Raw genomic sequence first — 16,614 nt, 5'->3', positions numbered from 1 at the left:
GCCAAGCAGAAGGGCAGAGGCTCAAGCCAACCACCCTACTCCTACTCTGCTATGTCCTGTAAATCAAATAGCAGATTGCAGGGAAAATGGGGCATTGAGAAGAAACATTATTGCTTTCACTCAGCAGGTCCCAGGAAGACAGGAACTCAGCTGGACAGAGGAGCCTTCTGCTCTCCTATCCTGCCGGGAAAACAGGGCTGCTGCCTTTGCAAAATGGAAGACTCAGTTTCTTGTATAGAATCATGGCATGTGACATGGTCAGGACCCACCTGTCTCTCACTTGTTTACTCACTTCCTGTTCTCTTCTCTTCTTCTCATTCCTTCCTCCCTCCTCATTCATTCACTTACTCATTCATACATTCAGTAACTCCTCCCTGTGTGCTCCTCTGGTTGATCTCTGGAGTTCCTACTGGGAAGATAACCACAGCCACAGACTGACCAGGGCAGGGCAGCGTGCTAAGTGCTAAAGTAGGAGTGCGCAAGGAGGGGCACCCACACTGTCCTGGGTGGGGACCAGGGGGTGGAGGGCTGGGCAGGTCTTTCTAGAGGAAGCAACACCTGAGCTGGATTGTGAGGGAGGAGACAGAGTTAGTGATATGAAGAAGGGTACAAAGGGGTCACATGTGCAATGACATGGGGCATCAAACAGAGTAGCCTGTTGGGAAGTGACACGTCATTTGAAGCACCCTGCACTTATCTATTAAGTTAAGATGCTTGGACATTGTACGTCCGTGGTTTCAAGCAAAGTGTTCATGCAGAATCCCATATTAAAAAGATGAGATTAATATTAAAAAGAGATTAGAAAATATTAAAAAGATGAGAGTGGTGCTCTGTTAGGACCAGGTCTCTGCTTGCTTAAGGGTCCCCTATTTTCACTCCCTCTACCCCCTGAGCATAGTTCGAAAATTGCTGCCCAGCCATCAGAGAGTTTGGGGCAGAGGAGTAACACAGTCATGTTTGTCTCTTGGAAAGATCCTCTGGCTGCAGCATGAGTGATTTTGAAGCCTGAGCTAGGGCAGGGGCAGTGGAGACAGAAATGAGAAGACAGGGTTGAGAGCTGGTGGGGTAGTAAAATCAATAGAAGGAAATGATTGATTAGATATTAGATAGAAGAATTGATGCTGCCTGGGTTTGAGGTGCTTAGTAGGCCATCCATAGGAGTGAGAAATGGCAGAAGAAAAACAGGTTTGGCCAGAAAGTAATACAAGAAACCCAAGGGACACCCAGAGGGAGGCGTCCTCCAGGCAGTTGGCTATATGAGCATGGAGGTTGAAGGAGAGCCAGGCTGCTGAATGAGATGTCAGAGACATCAGAGTCTAAGTCCCTCTTAACGGGACTGTGTCAGAGATACCGTGTCAGAGATATTGGGGGAGGCCAGAGAGGTTGTGTTAGATCTCAAATGCCAGGCTGAGGCAGAAGGAGTTTGTTCTGTTGGCAGTGGTGAGCCACGGAAAGTTTTGGAGCCAAGGAGAGGACTGTCTGTTCTAAGAAGATTGGGCTCCTGTCCCACAGCACAGGCTTCTTCTCCAGGGAACCTGCCTGAGTAGCCAGCTCTGTGCAGGCCCTACTGTGAAGCTTCAACCAGCAACACTCTGTGTGTGTGTGTGTGTGTGTGTGTGTGTGTGTGTGTGTGTGTGTGTGCGCGCGCTGGTGCAATTCTGGGGAAGGAGGCAGGAAGGATGTATGAGCAAGAGACTAGGGTCAAGCAGGTCTGCCCTAAGCAAATAAGGCAGAAGAGAATAAATCAGTGAAGCAGGCTCCAGCTCCTCCCTACCACCTGGTCCCTGGGAATTCATTCATTCTCTTAACCTCACTTACCACCCTCCTCTTTTGCTTTATTCCTACTGGCTCACCTCCACCCCAGGAGCATGTGTGTTACTTGCGCACATACACACATACACAGTCACTTGCAAATACACACACACCACCCCCCACTGGGCATCAGGCTGCTAAGTGGGGTGTGAAATACAATTTCCATGCGGTGCTGGCGTCTGCTCATTAAACACTTCCCTTTGCAGCTCCCTAGCGCCTCTTACAGCCTGGCCTTTGACACCCCCGTCCCCTCCCCCCTTTAAAGGGACCACCTTTACACAGAAGGAGAAGTGGTCTCAATATTAGGGCTGGCTCTGACTTATGTGGCGCTCTCAGTCCAGTGAAAGTGCAAAAGAGCCAGCTGCCTGGACAGACCAAGACAGGACTCAGCCCGCCCTCCTGAAACTCCGATCCACCAGGCCTCAGGCTGGCTGGGGAGAGACAACCCATTCTCTACTTCCCTCTAGCCCCCAACAACCCTGGTGACAGCTGCAGTTACAGGCAACAGGCAATGGCACTGGGTTCTTGGCCTCCCTCACTGGTCCTCTGCTAGTGACAGGGGGAGGGGACAGGACGGTGGTCCCAGCATGGGCGGTCTGGAGGGAGCTAGAGAATGGAAAACTCTGGGCACCCAGCCCCACCCCAGCTCTCTGGGACATGGCTTGGCCAGGCCTCCACATGTGGCAACAGAAACTTGAGTCTCAAGCGTGTCATCTTCATAAGACAACAGCTCTGTCTCCAAAACACTTTCCCATATGTTAGCTTCCAGCCCTGAGAAGATGGGTGGGGCAGGATAATTAACCCTGATTTGCAGCTGGAGAAACGCAACTCAAATCTGGGACTGGGAGCAAAGTTCTGGGAGCAGGAGTTAGTAGCAAAGGAAAGGTGGGAAAGAGGAGACACTTCCTAGAGAAAGGCCAAGCCTGGAAGAGGTGGGCAGGAGACGGGGGCCTGCTCCTCTTCACCCCCCACTAGCAAGCAGGGAAAGGTCCCTGCAGAACCTTGGCACCCAGATTCCTAGGATGATGGTAACAATGAGGACATTAGCTAACATGTATCGAATACTTCATATGTGCAATATTCTGACGTAAGGGCTTCACATATATTATCTCATTTATTTCTCATTACAAACCTATGCTATTATGACTCCTGTTTTATAAACAGGAAACTGGTTGATGGGCCCTGTTCTTTCCAGGCCATGTTTATTTATGTAAGGTGGTTGAACCCATAGCCACTGCCTTCTCCCCACAGTGGAGCTCCTGGAACCCAACCCAGGGAGGGATTGGGTACCTCCACTGCCAAGCCAGTAAATTAAGGCAATGCTTTGACTGGCACTATTGCTCCAGGATGGTCAAGAAAGGAATGAGAAATCCCCAAGAAAGGAATGAGAGACAGAGATGGATGGAAGGAGGGAGAAAGGACCAATCATGGGATTCTGGGAAATGGGCTCCCAGAACTTGCTTCTGAGCCTCAGATGGGTGCTTGGGGGAGCCCTGCTCTGCCCACAGCCCCAACTCAACACCTTAGCAGGGTCCCAGAGCTCACATTTTGGGATGTTTCAGGTCAAGTGGCAGAAGGATGACATGGACCAAAACCTTAACTTCTTCTCTGTGTCATCTGACGGCAGGATTGTGTCTTGGACTCTCGTGAAGGTGCCTGTTTCCCAGAGAGGGTCACACTGGGGTGATTGGGGAGGCGGGGAGCTAAATGGCAAAGGGCACCCCCCAGCCCTGCTCATCTAGCCCAACCCACGTGCCCTCCCCCCACATCCCTCTGTCTGTGGCTACAGAGAAAGCTGGTTCACGTAGATGTCATCAAGCTGAAGGTGGAAGGCAGCACCACGGAAGTTCCTGAGGGGTTGCAGCTGCACCCAGTGGGTAGGAGCCCCAGCCCTCTCACCTCCAGGCCTGGCCAGGTCATTCAGGTCCAGTGAGGGTCAGTGACAGTGGTCCTTCCCCTGATTGAGTGCTCCCTCCCCAACCTGTGCCAGAGCCTGACAGGAGGTTAGAGGAAGGCCTGGCCCTGTCTGCTGAACCCTTGGCTGTTTGTAGACCCTCCCTGTTTATGCAGTTCCCATCCCTGTGTTTGCAGACCCTGTTCCTGTTTATGCAGATCAGGTGCTGTTATGCAGATCCAGCCCTGTTTATGCAGATCAGGCCCCTGTTTACCCAGATCCTGTCCCTGTTTACTCAATTCCTACCCTGTTTATGCAGACTATATCCCTGTTGGCACAGACCATGTCCCGGTTTGCAGACCCTGTCCCTGTTTACCCTGACCCTGACCCTGTTTAACTCAATCCCTGCCTTGTTTACCTAGGCCCCCATTCCTGTCTGCAGAACCCCTGGCCGTTTGCAGAATCCTAACTGCCTGGGACAAGCAGGCCAGAGGGCTGGTTTCTGTTTGCCTGGCCTGGTCCCAGCCCTTACAGGGGCCCTAGTTCAGTCTGTCCTGCACTGAGAGTGCCTGGGCTGAGCTCCTCTGCTGAGTAGGGGAGGCACTGGGAGCCTCCCTCTTGGAACTGGGCTAAGCCTGCCCCTCCTCTTTTCCCAAGGTTGTGGCACTGCCTTTGACTTCCACAAAGAGATTGACTACATGTTCCTAGTGGGCACAGAGGAGGGAAAAATCTACAAGGTGAGGCTGCCCTGTGCCAGCTCCTTAGAGGGCCACTTAGACCTGAGCACCTGGGGAGCTTAGAGTTCTCAACAGATCCTATTTTGATGGATTTTAGTTCCCGTCAGTTCTAGAAGGCCTCTTGAGGGAAGAGAATGTATTTCTTGACCTGCTTGGGTGATTAGGAATAAGGGCTAAATGCAGGAAAGGGGATGGAGAATCTAGAGGGCGACTTTAGCCCAGCTCAGCATCTTTTCCTCCGGGCCCTCCCTCCCTTCCTGGGAGTTGAGGTAGAAGGGGGAATTCGGAGGAGTTAGAATATTTTGGGAAAACTTCCTGGAGGAGATTTGTACTTGAGCTGAGCTTGGAAGGCCAGAATTATCTCTGAATACTGGGTACATCCCAGCCAGCAGGATGGAACCTCACGGTCAGTTTCTACAAGGTCTCAGTGGTAGTAGGTGAATGTCCTTCTGAACCTCCATCCATCCAGAAATAGCTCTGCTGCAAGCTTTTCTTAGGCTCAGAGACTCAGAATGTTAATTACAGGCAGCCTCTGGGGAGCCCCTGAGGCCCAGCCAGAGCTGGTCTGAATGCAAAAGAAGTCCCCACCCCCTCTTCACCCCTCCCCCTGGCAGTCCAAGAGAGGCAGGAGTAAGGAGAGATTACTCAGTCACACAGTCTCCTGGAGGGAGGGAGAAAGGGGCATGCTGGTCAGGGCAAAAAACTGAATAGGAAAGCTGGAGATCCAAGTCAGCTTCTGGCTCTGCACCTGCTCTTGCCTGGACAAGGTGGGATGTTATCACTGTTGCAAGGATGATGTCTGGGCTGCAGGTGGAACCAGGGCTCTGTTTGTCCACAGGCTGTGGCCTGGAAGATGGCCAGACCACACCTCACTCAGGGCCTGAGACCTGCTCTGCCCTCTCTTAAGGAGAGAAGGCTTTTTCTGCCTGGCCTGGAATCCTCTGGGGTCAGGGCACTACAGCCCTTTCCTTCATCCTGCAGGAAGGCTCCCCTGCCCATCCTGAACCCCCAGATCCTCAAGCCCTTCCTTTCCCCCAGGGTGTGCTGAGGGTGGGAAGGGCAGCCAGGAACTTGGCCCCAGTTTAGCTGGGATGCGATGTGGGGTAAGGACAGGAGTCTAAGGCTCTGATCCTCCAGACCCCCAGGGAAGTGGTGGCTGCTGACCTTTCTCTCACTTCTGACCCCCGTTCCCTCCCCCACCAGTGCTCTAAATCCTACTCCAGCCAATTCCTCAACACCTATGATGCCCACAACATGGCAGTGGACACTGTGTCCTGGAACCCATACCACACCAAGGTCTTCATGTCCTGCAGCTCCGACTGGACAGTGAAGATCTGGGACCACACCATCAAGTGAGGGGCCTGTTCCTGGCCCTGCCCTGGGCCCTCCCCTGGGCTATGGCACTGTGAGCCTTCTGTGCCATGGGCTTTCCACCCTCCACCTCTGCAGGACCCCAATGTTCATCTATGACCTGAACTCAGCCGTGGGTGATGTGGCCTGGGCGCCATACTCTTCTACTGTGTTCGCAGCAGTCACCACAGATGGGAAGGTGAGTGCCAGCGTCCTGACCTCACTGAATCCCTACTGGAGATCAGGTGTGGTATCTCAGGGGCTTCCTGATGGAGAACCCATCCCATGCCCAGGTCAGAAAAGAGAAGGCGGGACATAAGGACTGTGTATTTTCCAGGGGCAAGCCATCCAGGGTCCAGCCAAAAGAGGAATCATTCATCCCATGAGGCTTCAGGGAGGAAACGGGGCTGTTCACCTTGGAGGAGAAAGCACTCTGGGGGATGAGATGCCATGGAGCAGTTATTTCCTCTGCTGTATGGTGGGGAGCTAGAGGGTGGCAGGGCCCGGCTCCATCTAAGGAAAAATGTATGAGCCAGAGTTGCTCAGTGACTGAATAGTGTCTATAATGTAGTGAAGTCTCCATCCCCGGGAGTGTGCAAGCTGATTCTGAGGGAACTTCAGTGGGGTGGAATGGGAGGGGGCTATTCAACACTGAGAATTGGTGAGAGCTCAGAAACAAACATCTTGTGAGCATATTCTTGAATGCAAACCCATTTTCCCTATGGACTTTGATATAAACTGAGAAGCACTGGCTGCCCGAAGGAAAGAATGCAGCGATGAAGGCACCATCCTAAAGTCCGTCAGTCATCTCTTCCTGGAACAGATAACTACTAAGGGCCAACGATGGTGCCCAGCTCTAGGCTGGACCCTGGTGGCTTAGATACCTGCTCTTGTGGAGCTTACGTTCTAGTGAAGGGAAAGATACAAAAAGCAACAACGAAATTCCCAGTGTTAAGTTCTAGGCAGAGAATTATTAATAAAAGACTGTGATATGTAAACATAAACGTTAATGGCAGCATTACTCTTAACAGTCAGAGTGGCAACAACCCAGTGTCCATCAACTGCTGAATGGATAAACAAAATATAGTCTCTCCTTGGGGATTATGTCAGCAAGGACAAGGAATGGTGTGCTGATACATGCTACAACATGGAGGAACCTTGACAACATGCTTAGCGTAAAAAGCCAGTCACAGAAGACCACATACTGTATAATTCCACTTATATAATACATCCAAAACAGGCAAATTTGTAGAGATGGAAAGTCAATTTGTGTGGCCTAGGGTGGTGAAAATGTTCTAAAATCGGTTGTAGAGAAGGTTGCATAACTGTGAATATACTAACACCAAGAATTTGATACTTTAAATGAGTGAATTTTATAGTATGTGAATTATATCTCAATAAAGTTGTTAAATTAAAAGAAGAAAGATAGGTTCACAAAGGCCAGGCAACGAAAAAGAAAAAAAGAAAAAGAAAAAATAAAAGGACTGGGTGGTCTGTTGGATACAGTGGTCAGGAAAGGCTTCTTTGAAGAGGTGACACTCATGCTGAGAGTTGACTGGCAAGAAGGAGGCAGCCATGTGGAGATAGGGCAGGGGAGCAGCCCATGGTGAGGGAGCAGCTGGGGCAGATGCCCTGAGGTGGGAACCAGCTTGGGGTTTAAGGAACAGGAAGGCAAGTGTGGTTGGGGTATAGTAAGCAAGGGGCGAGAACATAAGGTGAGAGTGGGGAGGTGGGCTAGAGTGTGGGATCTGGATTTTATTTATAGTGCCAAGGGAGACTGTGGGAGGATTTTAAGTGCTTTAAAGGTAAGCCTACTGCCATATGGAGGATGGATTGTAGCAAGGCAAGAGTGGAAGCGGGGAGACCAGTTAAGAGGCTGCCACAGTTGTCCAGGTGAGAGTTAGTAGTGGTTTGGTCTGAGGGTGTGGTGAAGGTAGCATCCAACATGGATTGAGCACTGGTATGTCAAGCACTGCCTTTGCACTTTACATATATTAACTGGTGTAAGCCCTGGCTCTGCCACTTACTAGCAAGTTAGCCTCTAAGAGCCTCTAACTCCTCCGTTATAAAATAAAGATAATGACAGAACCACCTTATAGAGTGGTTGTGAAGAGCATAATGAGGTGATGCAACCATATGATGTGCTTGCCCAGAGTCTAGTACATAGTAAGTGCTCAACAAATGGTAGCTGCTATTTTCTTTTCTTTTCTTTTCTTTTTTTTTGAGACAAGATCTCACTCTTGCCCAGGCTGGAGTACAGTGGCTCTATCTTGGCTCACTGTAACCTCCGCCTCCCAGGTTCAAGTGATTCTCCCATCTCAGCCTCCCTAGTAGCTGGGACTACAGGCATGCACCACCAGGCCCATCTAATTTTTTGTATTTTTGGTAGAGACAGGGTTTCACCATGTTGGCCAGCCTGGTCTCAAACTCCTGACCTCCAGTGATTCTCCCACCTTGGCCTCCCAAAGTTCTGGGATTACAGGCATCAGTGAGCCACCCCGCCCAGCCTATAGCTGCTATTATTGTTAATTCTCCATAGATATAAAATTTCTCCTAAACTTTTTTATTCTCACTCTTTCAACCATAGGAAAAACATAGAGACACAAAATTCCCCCTCCCTCCACCTCCAGCTCCAGTGTGCTAGCCATTAGCCTTCTACAGTCTTTCCCCAGAAAGTCCAGGGACTCATTCCTCTCAGGTGGAAGACAGGCCTCATTACCCCTGAGTGTGTTGACACCGACCTCTCCACAGGCCCACATATTTGACTTAGCCATCAACAAGTATGAGGCCATCTGCAACCAGCCTGTGGCGGCCAAAAAGAACAGGCTCACCCACGTGCAGTTCAATCCCATCCACCCCATCATCATTGTGGGTGATGACCGTGGGCACATCATCTGCCTCAAGCTCTCACCCAATTTGCGCAAGATGCCAAAGGTACAGGCTCTGGGACTTTGAGCTGCTGCAAGAGGTAAAGTCTCCAGGAGGGTGGGGATGACAGAAGGGAGAAGCCAGGGTGACCGCCCAGTTTCTGACTTGGGAGACCAAGGGTAAGGATGGTGTCATTGCCTGAATGAGGCTCACAGAAGAAGCAGGAGGTTTGTGAGAAAATAGCAGTTTGACATGCTGCATTTGAGTTACCTGTGGGGCCCCAGGTGACTCTCCCAGGTGGAGACATCCAGTGAGCAGGTGGATCTGAAGCCTGCAGAGGCAAATGTGGAGGTATCATTGATTTCTTCCCAGTGGAAATGCTGTGGGTAGGACAGGTCACCCAGGCAGGGGGCTTGGGGCTGAGCCACTGCCTCATTGGCTGGGCTTTCACAGGGCTTCAGCCCCAGTGGTCCCTGAGCTGGGAGCTGTGGGTCTACACAGAGAGGAAGGAAATGAGCCGCAAGGAGAGTAACTAGGTCAGCAGCTATGCAGCCCTCCTTCTGAGCTCTGGTTCCTGTTTCTAGGGTCTCCAATGATCAGGAGACCCTGCCCAGAGGCCGAGGGCCCCAAATAGAGGTCTGGAGCCCAGAGTGATGACCTTAAAGTCTAGATCTGAGTTCAGATCCAGACTTACGAACCCGGGCTTTGCAGCCCGGGCCTTAGAATCCTGAGCCCAAGAACCCAGAGCCCAGTGCTGCCCATTTGTGTGCTAAGAGTAGAGATGGCTCTTTGCTTTCTGCCAGGTTCTGGGCCAGGATCAGGACTGGGCCAGCTTGCCCTGATGACCAACCCTCCTGGCAATTTGAGGCATTTACTGCAGTTTGAGGCAGTGGCAGGGCCTGTGTCTTTCGACTACTGACTTCCCTGCACTGTGCTCCTACCAAGGAAGGGACTGCTGCACCATCCCTCTGGTGCTGGCTTGGCCTGTTCCCCACCATGGCCAGGGAGGCAAGGGCTGGGAGTGTGGCTGGCCCTGTAATTGTAGCCAGCTGGGGGAGGGGGTGGACTTGGCTATAAATACTCAAAAGGCTGCTAAGCGCCTGCAGCTGTGGCCCAGAGGCTGTGGTGGGCTTGAGGGGAGGGAGGGAGTCGGGCGTGGTCTGAATCTCTTTGCTGAGCCCAGCTAGTTGGCCTCAAGGAGGAGGAAGGAGGCAGCACAGTTTATGGAATAAATAAAATGTGTTCTTAATTTTCTGAGGAGAGAGACCCAGGTTGAAGCTGGCAGAGTTGGACAACCCTCCAGGAGGGATGATGGTCATTCTTTGGGGGAGGAGTACAGCAATGACACCATGAGGGCGGTAGACAGGGGTGGGAGCCTGCCCTGCCCACTCTGATCCAGGGAGGTAAGCATCTCCCATAGTTTCAATTCTCCTCAGAGAAGGGTCAGTCATGGCTGGGAGAGCTGGGCTCTGTGTATCTGGGGACCTACATCTCTGAGGACCTGAGAAGGGACAGGAGGGGGCTGGTGGGTACTTGAGTGGATTAGAGGTTCCTGTGAAATTGCCATCTGACCCTATCAGCCAAGTGATTCATGCAAAACAAAATCCTCTGGGCATCCCTACTGCCCTTCCTCTGTGAGCTGCAGACTCCCTGCCCTTTCCAAATGGCTTCCCCAGAGGTCTGGACCTCCCTGCCCAGGGAGCTCCCATGATGGGTATCAAGAGCCCAAAGTGTCCAAGGCCAAAGACTGTCTTTCCCTAACTACAGGATAGATGGGAAACTGAAGCTCAGAAAGGCAAAGTCCTTGCCCAAAGTCATATAGGGAGTTAATGACAGAGCTGGAACTAAAACCAGGTCCCCTAACTCCCGGGGAACGGGGTGAAGCCAAGAAGAGAACCCAAGCTTAATTTAGGAAGGAGAGAGTGAAGAGAGAAAAAGAGCTTTTTGTCCTCGCCTGGAGAGGATAGAGGTGAGCTAGGTCGTGGCAAAAGGCACTGACTGCAAGGGGATAGGGGAGAAAATTTGGGAGCAGGTATGGGGTCACACCAGGGGGAAATCTGAGCTCCACATGGTGTCAGCAGCCAAAAAGGAGCCAGGGAAGGGCCTACTGGCCCTGCACTCACCCCCCCATCTCCTTTACAGCCCTGGCCAGACCAAGGCAAGGCTGGGGTAGGTGTCAGTGAGCAGTGGGCACAGGTGGCTGAGAGGATGGGGGCCCAGGAGCAGAGCGAAGGCAGGAAATGGGGAAATGGCAACTGCCCAGCCTGCCCCAGCATAGCCCTCATCCCCGTGCCTGGACAGCAGGGAGGGTGGGACTGGTGCTGGTCTGCCAAGGAGTTCTCGGGACCTGTGGGTGATACACACTCCAGTGGCCAACTTATAATGGAAGGATTAGAGTGCTTTGCAGGTAGGGTGATGGGTCATCCAACGACACCTGGAGTCACATGGACTATTCCCTCTGCCCTTATGGGTCTCTTGACACTCTTCCCAACCCTGGGTATGTCTGACACAGCAGGTCTTGCCCCAAATAGCACCCACTGCCAACCTGACCTGAAGGCATCAGGTTAGAGGACTAGGTGAGGGCCGGGCCCCTGAGGCTCTGTCCACAGCCCCTCCCTCCCCAAACACATACCCATTAGCTCCTTGATAGGTCTCGGCCAGGGACCTTCCCATGGTAAGGATGGTGCCAGCAGTCAGCCCCCGCCTTTGCAGAGCTGGATTTCCCTGGCCTGGAAGGTTGTTCCCCTGAGGGTCAGGGAATGGATGCCTTTTCCCACCCCCACAAGCATCAAGACCCCATGTCCATCTGAGGTTCAAGCCAGAGCTGGACTCCTTTTTGCAGGCTGTCAGCTGAGCCCCTGTGTCACCTAACCTGAGTTGGGGAATGATCGTGTCAGGGAGAGGGGAGGCAGGGATCCAGAATTTACTGGGCAGGGGAGGGGTAGGGCACAGCTGGACAGGGTGGGCAGAGGAGGTGGTGCTGGGACCCAGAGAGGGGGGGCCCACCATTCCTCCCTCATGTATACTTTCCCTCTCCCCAGGAAAAGAAGGGGCAGGAGGTGCAGAAGGGTCCAGCTGTGGAGATTGCGAAACTGGACAAACTGCTGAACCTGGTGAGGGAAGTGAAAACTAAGACCTGAGAGGTTGGCCTCAGTCTCTGTCCCATCGCTTGAATCCAGTACTCCTAGGGCTTGACCCTGGTACCCAGCCCAGCCTTAGCACCCAGCATGTGACCTCACTCCTGATCAGGTCCCAGCATCTTCCCTTCTTATTCTGTTCCTTAAGGTCCCAGCACCTTACCCCAGGACTTGGTCTTCAACCACCATTACCCCTCTCTAACTTTGCACAAATAAACCTGTGTAGAAACCCACCCCACACCTTTAATCGTGCTACCATGGGGCCCTCAGGAAGAGAAGAAAATCTCAGGGTAGAGCCATAGTTCCATTTATTATCCAGCAAACACTGGGAGGACCAGGGGAGGGGCCCAGCCTGGACACCCTCCTATTATTGCCATGGGTTCCAGTTTGCTTCCCCAACCTAGAGGGCCTAGAGGTGCTCAGCCTAGGGAAAGAGTGGACCCGGCCCCTGATCCTTGGCCCTTGGGATGGAGCATAGTCCAGATGGCCCTGGCTCTAGCACCAACTCATAAGCCCCCACCCCAGGCCCATCTCCTTAGGGCCACTGAGCTCCTATTGGAGCCAAGCTGGCTAGACTCTGGGCCACTGGGTCCAGCTCCAAGCAGGCGGACTCTTGAGTTCTGGACCCCAGGCTGGCTGAACTCTGGGATCCTAATTCCAGGCTCTAGGTGAGGTGGACTTAGGTCCTGGGCTCCAGGCTAGGCCAGGGGCCTTCAGGGCTGCAGCAGGTAGCTGCCTTCATGGCTGGGCTTCTGGGGTGGTGGGGCCTTCTCAGGACAGGGGCCAGGGCTGGAGTTGGGACTGGATTCAGAGAGAGAGTCAACGTCGGCAGAGCGAGAATGGCAGGCCCAGCAGAGGATGACCCAGAGCAGCAGCAGCAAGAAGCCCACGAGACCGTTGCAGACGATGGCGATGAGGGCCCCCTGGGAGATGGCTGCCCCCATGACAGGCAGCACCCTCAGACCAGCACAGACAGTGGAGCTGCCTCAATGGTGAGGCCCATGCCGAGGCAGGACTCTGGTATGGCCGGCCTTCAGAGGAGGCTGTGCTGTCTGCACGCTCAGTGATTCCTGGGCAGTGGAGATGTCTACCTGCAGTCCTGAGCCTGTTGGGGGTACACAGTAAAGGAGAGGGTGGTGAGGAGGGAGGGTGGGGTGAGGCCTAGGAGGAGAGAGGTAGGGAAGAGAGCCTCCCTCCCACATTTCTGGCCTCCCTGGTGAAAGACCTTGGGTCCCAACAGGCTCAAATACCCCACAGAGCCATCACCCCCATCCGCAGGCCTCGTTCTGGGCACCTGAATGAGTGTGTAGCCAGCGTGGGGAAGCTGAAGTAGGCGGCCGTCATCTCATTCTCCTTAGACCTGGTGGGCATGCCCTGGTCCTGCCCACCAAGCTTGCAGCCCTCAAAAGCCCTCTCTTGGTGGGTGGGTGGGATCCAGGCAGCCCCCGGCCCAAAAGGATGGGGTTGTAAGCAGCTCTGTTGTGGCCTGGGCGCCTCCTCTCTTCCAGGACTCCAGCCAGCCCGACCAGGAGACCTCCAGAGGCGCCAGCTTGCACAGAGGGAACTTTGTGGAGGCCCTGGCAGGCATGTTCAGGCTCTGTGCTTCCAGGGCTATGTGCCTCTATGTGGGGCTGCCTCTCTGGGTCAGGTGTGTGTGTGTCTGGTGTCTCACTGTCCCTCCGTTGGATGTGTGCCTGTGCCTCTGCACACCCACCTCTGTGTGTGTGTGGCTGCCTCTCCGTGTGTCCCCATCTCTGAGTGTGTCTCCTCTATGTCTCATTTCTCTACCAGTGTGTCTCTGTGTATCTCTGCATCAGTCTCTGTGTCTCTGTCTCTCTCTTCCAGGCTGTATCCCCCTCTGTTCCCATGGACGTGTCCCTCTCCCCTTCTCCGTGGGGTCTTTTCGGTGGTTCCTGTGTCTCTGTCTTTGTGTTCGTCTCTCTCCGCGGCAGTGTGTCTCTGTCTCTTTATCTCCATCTTCGGGTCGCGTGTTCTTGGCCCCCGTGCCCGTGGCGGGAGGCCCTTCTTACCTGAGTTGAGCCTGGTGCGCGCCCGCGGGAGGGTCCGGGGCAGCGGGATGCTCGGCGCCGACTAAGGCTCGGGAGCCTGCGGGCGGGGGGCGGCGGGAGGTGGGAGACCAGCAGAGGCGACGTCCGCTACCCCGGCCCTCCCCCTCGGCCGCGCAGCCTCTGCCGGCCGCTCCCGCCGCGGCGCGACCGGGGCGGCCTCTGCCGCGGGCGGTCTGCGGCGAGCGGGCACCTCCTCCCCTTGGGGCCGCACCTCCTCCGCGGCCGCGGCGCTCGCTCGCTCGGCAGCGCTCGGGCGGCGGCGGCGGGAGCTGCGCGGTGTTCGGCTGGGCTCGGCTGCGTTCGGCTGGGCTCGGCTGGGCTCGGCTACGTTCGGCTGGGCTCGGCCTGGCTCGGCGGCCAGCAAAAACAGCGAAGAGCCCCGCCTCCTGGGAGGCAGGCGTCCTGCGGCCCGGGGGCGGAGCCATCCCAGCGCCGCTGCCGCCACTCAATTGGCTGGCCGAGCCCCGGTTCCCGCACCATTGGTGATGCGCTGGGGTGGGGACCAGCGCGCCTCTCGTGCCGGCGCGGGGCGGGAGGAGGGCTGAAGGAGTAGCTGGCCCTGGATCCTTCCCAGGAGAGGGGATGGGGTGGGGGCGAGGCCTAACCTCTGGTAGGGATTTCTTGCACCTTCTACACCTGGAAGGGTTGTACACCCCACATCCGAGAAAGGCCAAGGCCTCTGCATTTCCACATCTGAGGAAACCACCCCTCTGTATCTGGCAGAGGTCTCTAAGTAAGTCATCTGGAGGAAGGCCCCGCGTCCCCACACCTGGCAGGAGACTGAATCTCCTCACCTAGGGAACCGCCTATAGTGCAGTCCCGCACTTCCCTCTGCCACCTGGGTGTGGACTCTGCATTCCCACTTTAGAGGGCCCCAGGTTCCTGGCCCTAAGAGGTGTGAAAATCTCTGGCAACACAGGTTCTTTGGACACATTTACTGAGTTCCTACCCAGTGTTGGTCGCAGGCTTGCTGCCAGGCTGTTGGGGAGTCTGGGACAGAAATGGAGTGTCCTGAGCGATGGTTCCGCCCTGGCTGGAATAGGTGCAGGCGTGGTGGAAATCCTGCCTTGCCATCCTAAAAGCTCCCCTAAGAAGAAGATAGCTTGGACAGGAGCAGTGAGGTAGACCTTGTCCTCCCCGACCTTCACAAGCCAGTGATTGTCACCTATTCTGATCCTGCCGTCTTCTCATCCCGCTCTACATGCTCTCCTTGGAGGATCACATCCCTGAAGCTATATCATGAAGACTCCCAGTGCTCCCAAGTCTAGCCTTAACTTCTCTCTGGAATCCTAGACTCATATAACTAAGTGTCTACTGTAATCGGGGCGGTATTGATTCCTGGTTCACTTACTAACTTTGTGATCTTGAGCAAGTTACTTAATCTCTCTTAGCCTCAGCTTCGTCATCTGTAAAATGGTTGTAATAATAGCTACCTCTCAGGGTTGTTATTCACTAATTTATAGCAGATCGACCACATCTCAGCAAATGCCAGCTGACACAACCCCGAGGACCATGTGACTAAGAGGCCCCTTCCCCCAATCCAATGCCATTAAATTCACATAAGACCCCTATAAATCCAGATGCTATCTTGAAAAGAAGAAAGGGAAGACTGAGTCATCCAAAGCTACCAAAGTACTTAGAGACTGTTTAAAATAAATTATTGGATCCTATAGAGTTTACCAGAGTGGATTACTTTTAGCTCCCCCCCACTGCCCGTTACCCAGCAGGGTGAGGGCATTGTGAGAAAGATCAGACTAGTTACAGGAAACAGAGGAGACTTAAATCATTGCACATCTGAGTGTAATGTGAGCGAATTTTGTGACCCAGCTTCAGGAGTTCAGATTTTATCCTGAAAACAGTGGGGAGCCACTGAAGAATTTTTGAGCAGAAGAGCATGTGATCATATCCAGAAATTAGTAGGATGATTTGGGCTATGGTGCGGAATGGGGGCTTGAAAGCATTTGAGAGTGAAGGCAAGGATTAATAATAAGGGACTGAAATGATGGAGGGAAAAAGTTGCGGAGAGAAAAGGAGAGCATTGAGGATGTTTGGGAGCTGCTGTTGGTGGGACTTAGAGAATAGAGGATAGGGGAGGTAAGCAGGAAGGAAAAGTCTGGGATGACTCCCAGGTTAGTGACTAGGGATGCTGTGATGCCATTTACTGAATATACAGGTTCAGGAGAGAGGTCCAGGCTAAAGATAATATTTTGTGAGTTGTCAGCAAAAGAATGGTAATTAAATGAGAAAAATAGATGAGCTCACCCAGGGAGAGTGAGAACTAGTTTAAGCAAAAAGATAAATTTATAATCAGATACGGAAACCTAAGGGCAAGGATGACTCAGGAACAACTGAAACTAAGAGATCAAAAGCCACCCAGAAGAGTTCTCTCTCCACCTCTCGATTCTGTTACTTTCTGCCTGCCTCCATTTCCCTCCCCTGCCCCAAGTCCCTGTCCTCCCCATCCCCAGACTGACTTCAACTCTTCTTCTAGTCCACATGGTAAAAAACGGGACTTCAGACAATTCTAAAGTTTTAAAGCTTGTTGTGTAGGCATCCAAAGAGACTGGCTGCTGCTGCTGCTGCTGCTACCAGCTCCTCCTCGTCCTCCTCGTCCTCCTCCTTTTTTTTTTTTTTTTTTTTGGTTTGCAAAATTTTCAGGAAATATTTTGATTCAACTTAGATGCTTACCTTTGGACTAATCAATGGTGGTCAAGGGATGAAGATCAAATTGATTAACATGATAACCC

At 53.2% G+C, this 16,614-nt stretch overlaps 2 protein-coding genes across 10 annotated transcripts in view; one reads left to right on the top strand and one right to left on the bottom strand.

Moving 5' to 3' along the window:
- The window catches only part of DNAI1 (dynein axonemal intermediate chain 1), a 60,089-nt gene extending 48,058 nt beyond the window's left edge, over window positions 1-12,031 (top strand). For 2 of the 9 annotated variants that reach the window (XM_024252203.3, XM_024252202.3), the window contains exons 14-20: window positions 3,375-3,464; window positions 3,602-3,689; window positions 4,364-4,443; window positions 5,647-5,795; window positions 5,893-5,992; window positions 8,545-8,727; window positions 11,703-12,031. In XM_024252203.3, coding sequence (XP_024107971.2) covers window positions 3,375-3,464; window positions 3,602-3,689; window positions 4,364-4,443; window positions 5,647-5,795; window positions 5,893-5,992; window positions 8,545-8,727; window positions 11,703-11,801 — 789 coding nt within the window. In that variant the 3' untranslated portion in view covers window positions 11,802-12,031. The other 7 variants (XM_054521013.2, XM_054521012.2, XM_054521011.2 and 4 more) reach the window with 5 other exon arrangements.
- Window positions 12,032-12,083: 52 nt separating this feature from the next.
- Window positions 12,084-14,047, bottom strand: ENHO (energy homeostasis associated). The gene is made up of 2 exons (XM_002819674.5): window positions 13,829-14,047; window positions 12,084-12,903 (listed from the first exon to the last, which is right to left on the bottom strand). Exon 2 carries the CDS (start codon window positions 12,740-12,742, stop codon window positions 12,512-12,514), a length of 231 nt encoding a protein of 76 aa, XP_002819720.1. The 5' UTR covers window positions 12,743-12,903; window positions 13,829-14,047; the 3' UTR covers window positions 12,084-12,511.
- Between the last annotated feature and the right edge of the window lie 2,567 nt (window positions 14,048-16,614).

This window comes from Pongo abelii, chromosome 13 (assembly GCF_028885655.2).
Source record: "Pongo abelii isolate AG06213 chromosome 13, NHGRI_mPonAbe1-v2.0_pri, whole genome shotgun sequence".
NCBI classification, from domain to species: domain Eukaryota; kingdom Metazoa; phylum Chordata; class Mammalia; order Primates; family Hominidae; genus Pongo; species Pongo abelii.
This window is presented reverse-complemented; position numbering and strand designations above follow the sequence as displayed.

Excerpts from the sequence above, each read along its gene's own strand:
- ENHO (XM_002819674.5), bottom strand. The coding sequence starts at position 12,742 with ATGGGGGCAGCCATCTCCCAGGGGGCCCTCATCGCCATCGTCTGCAAC.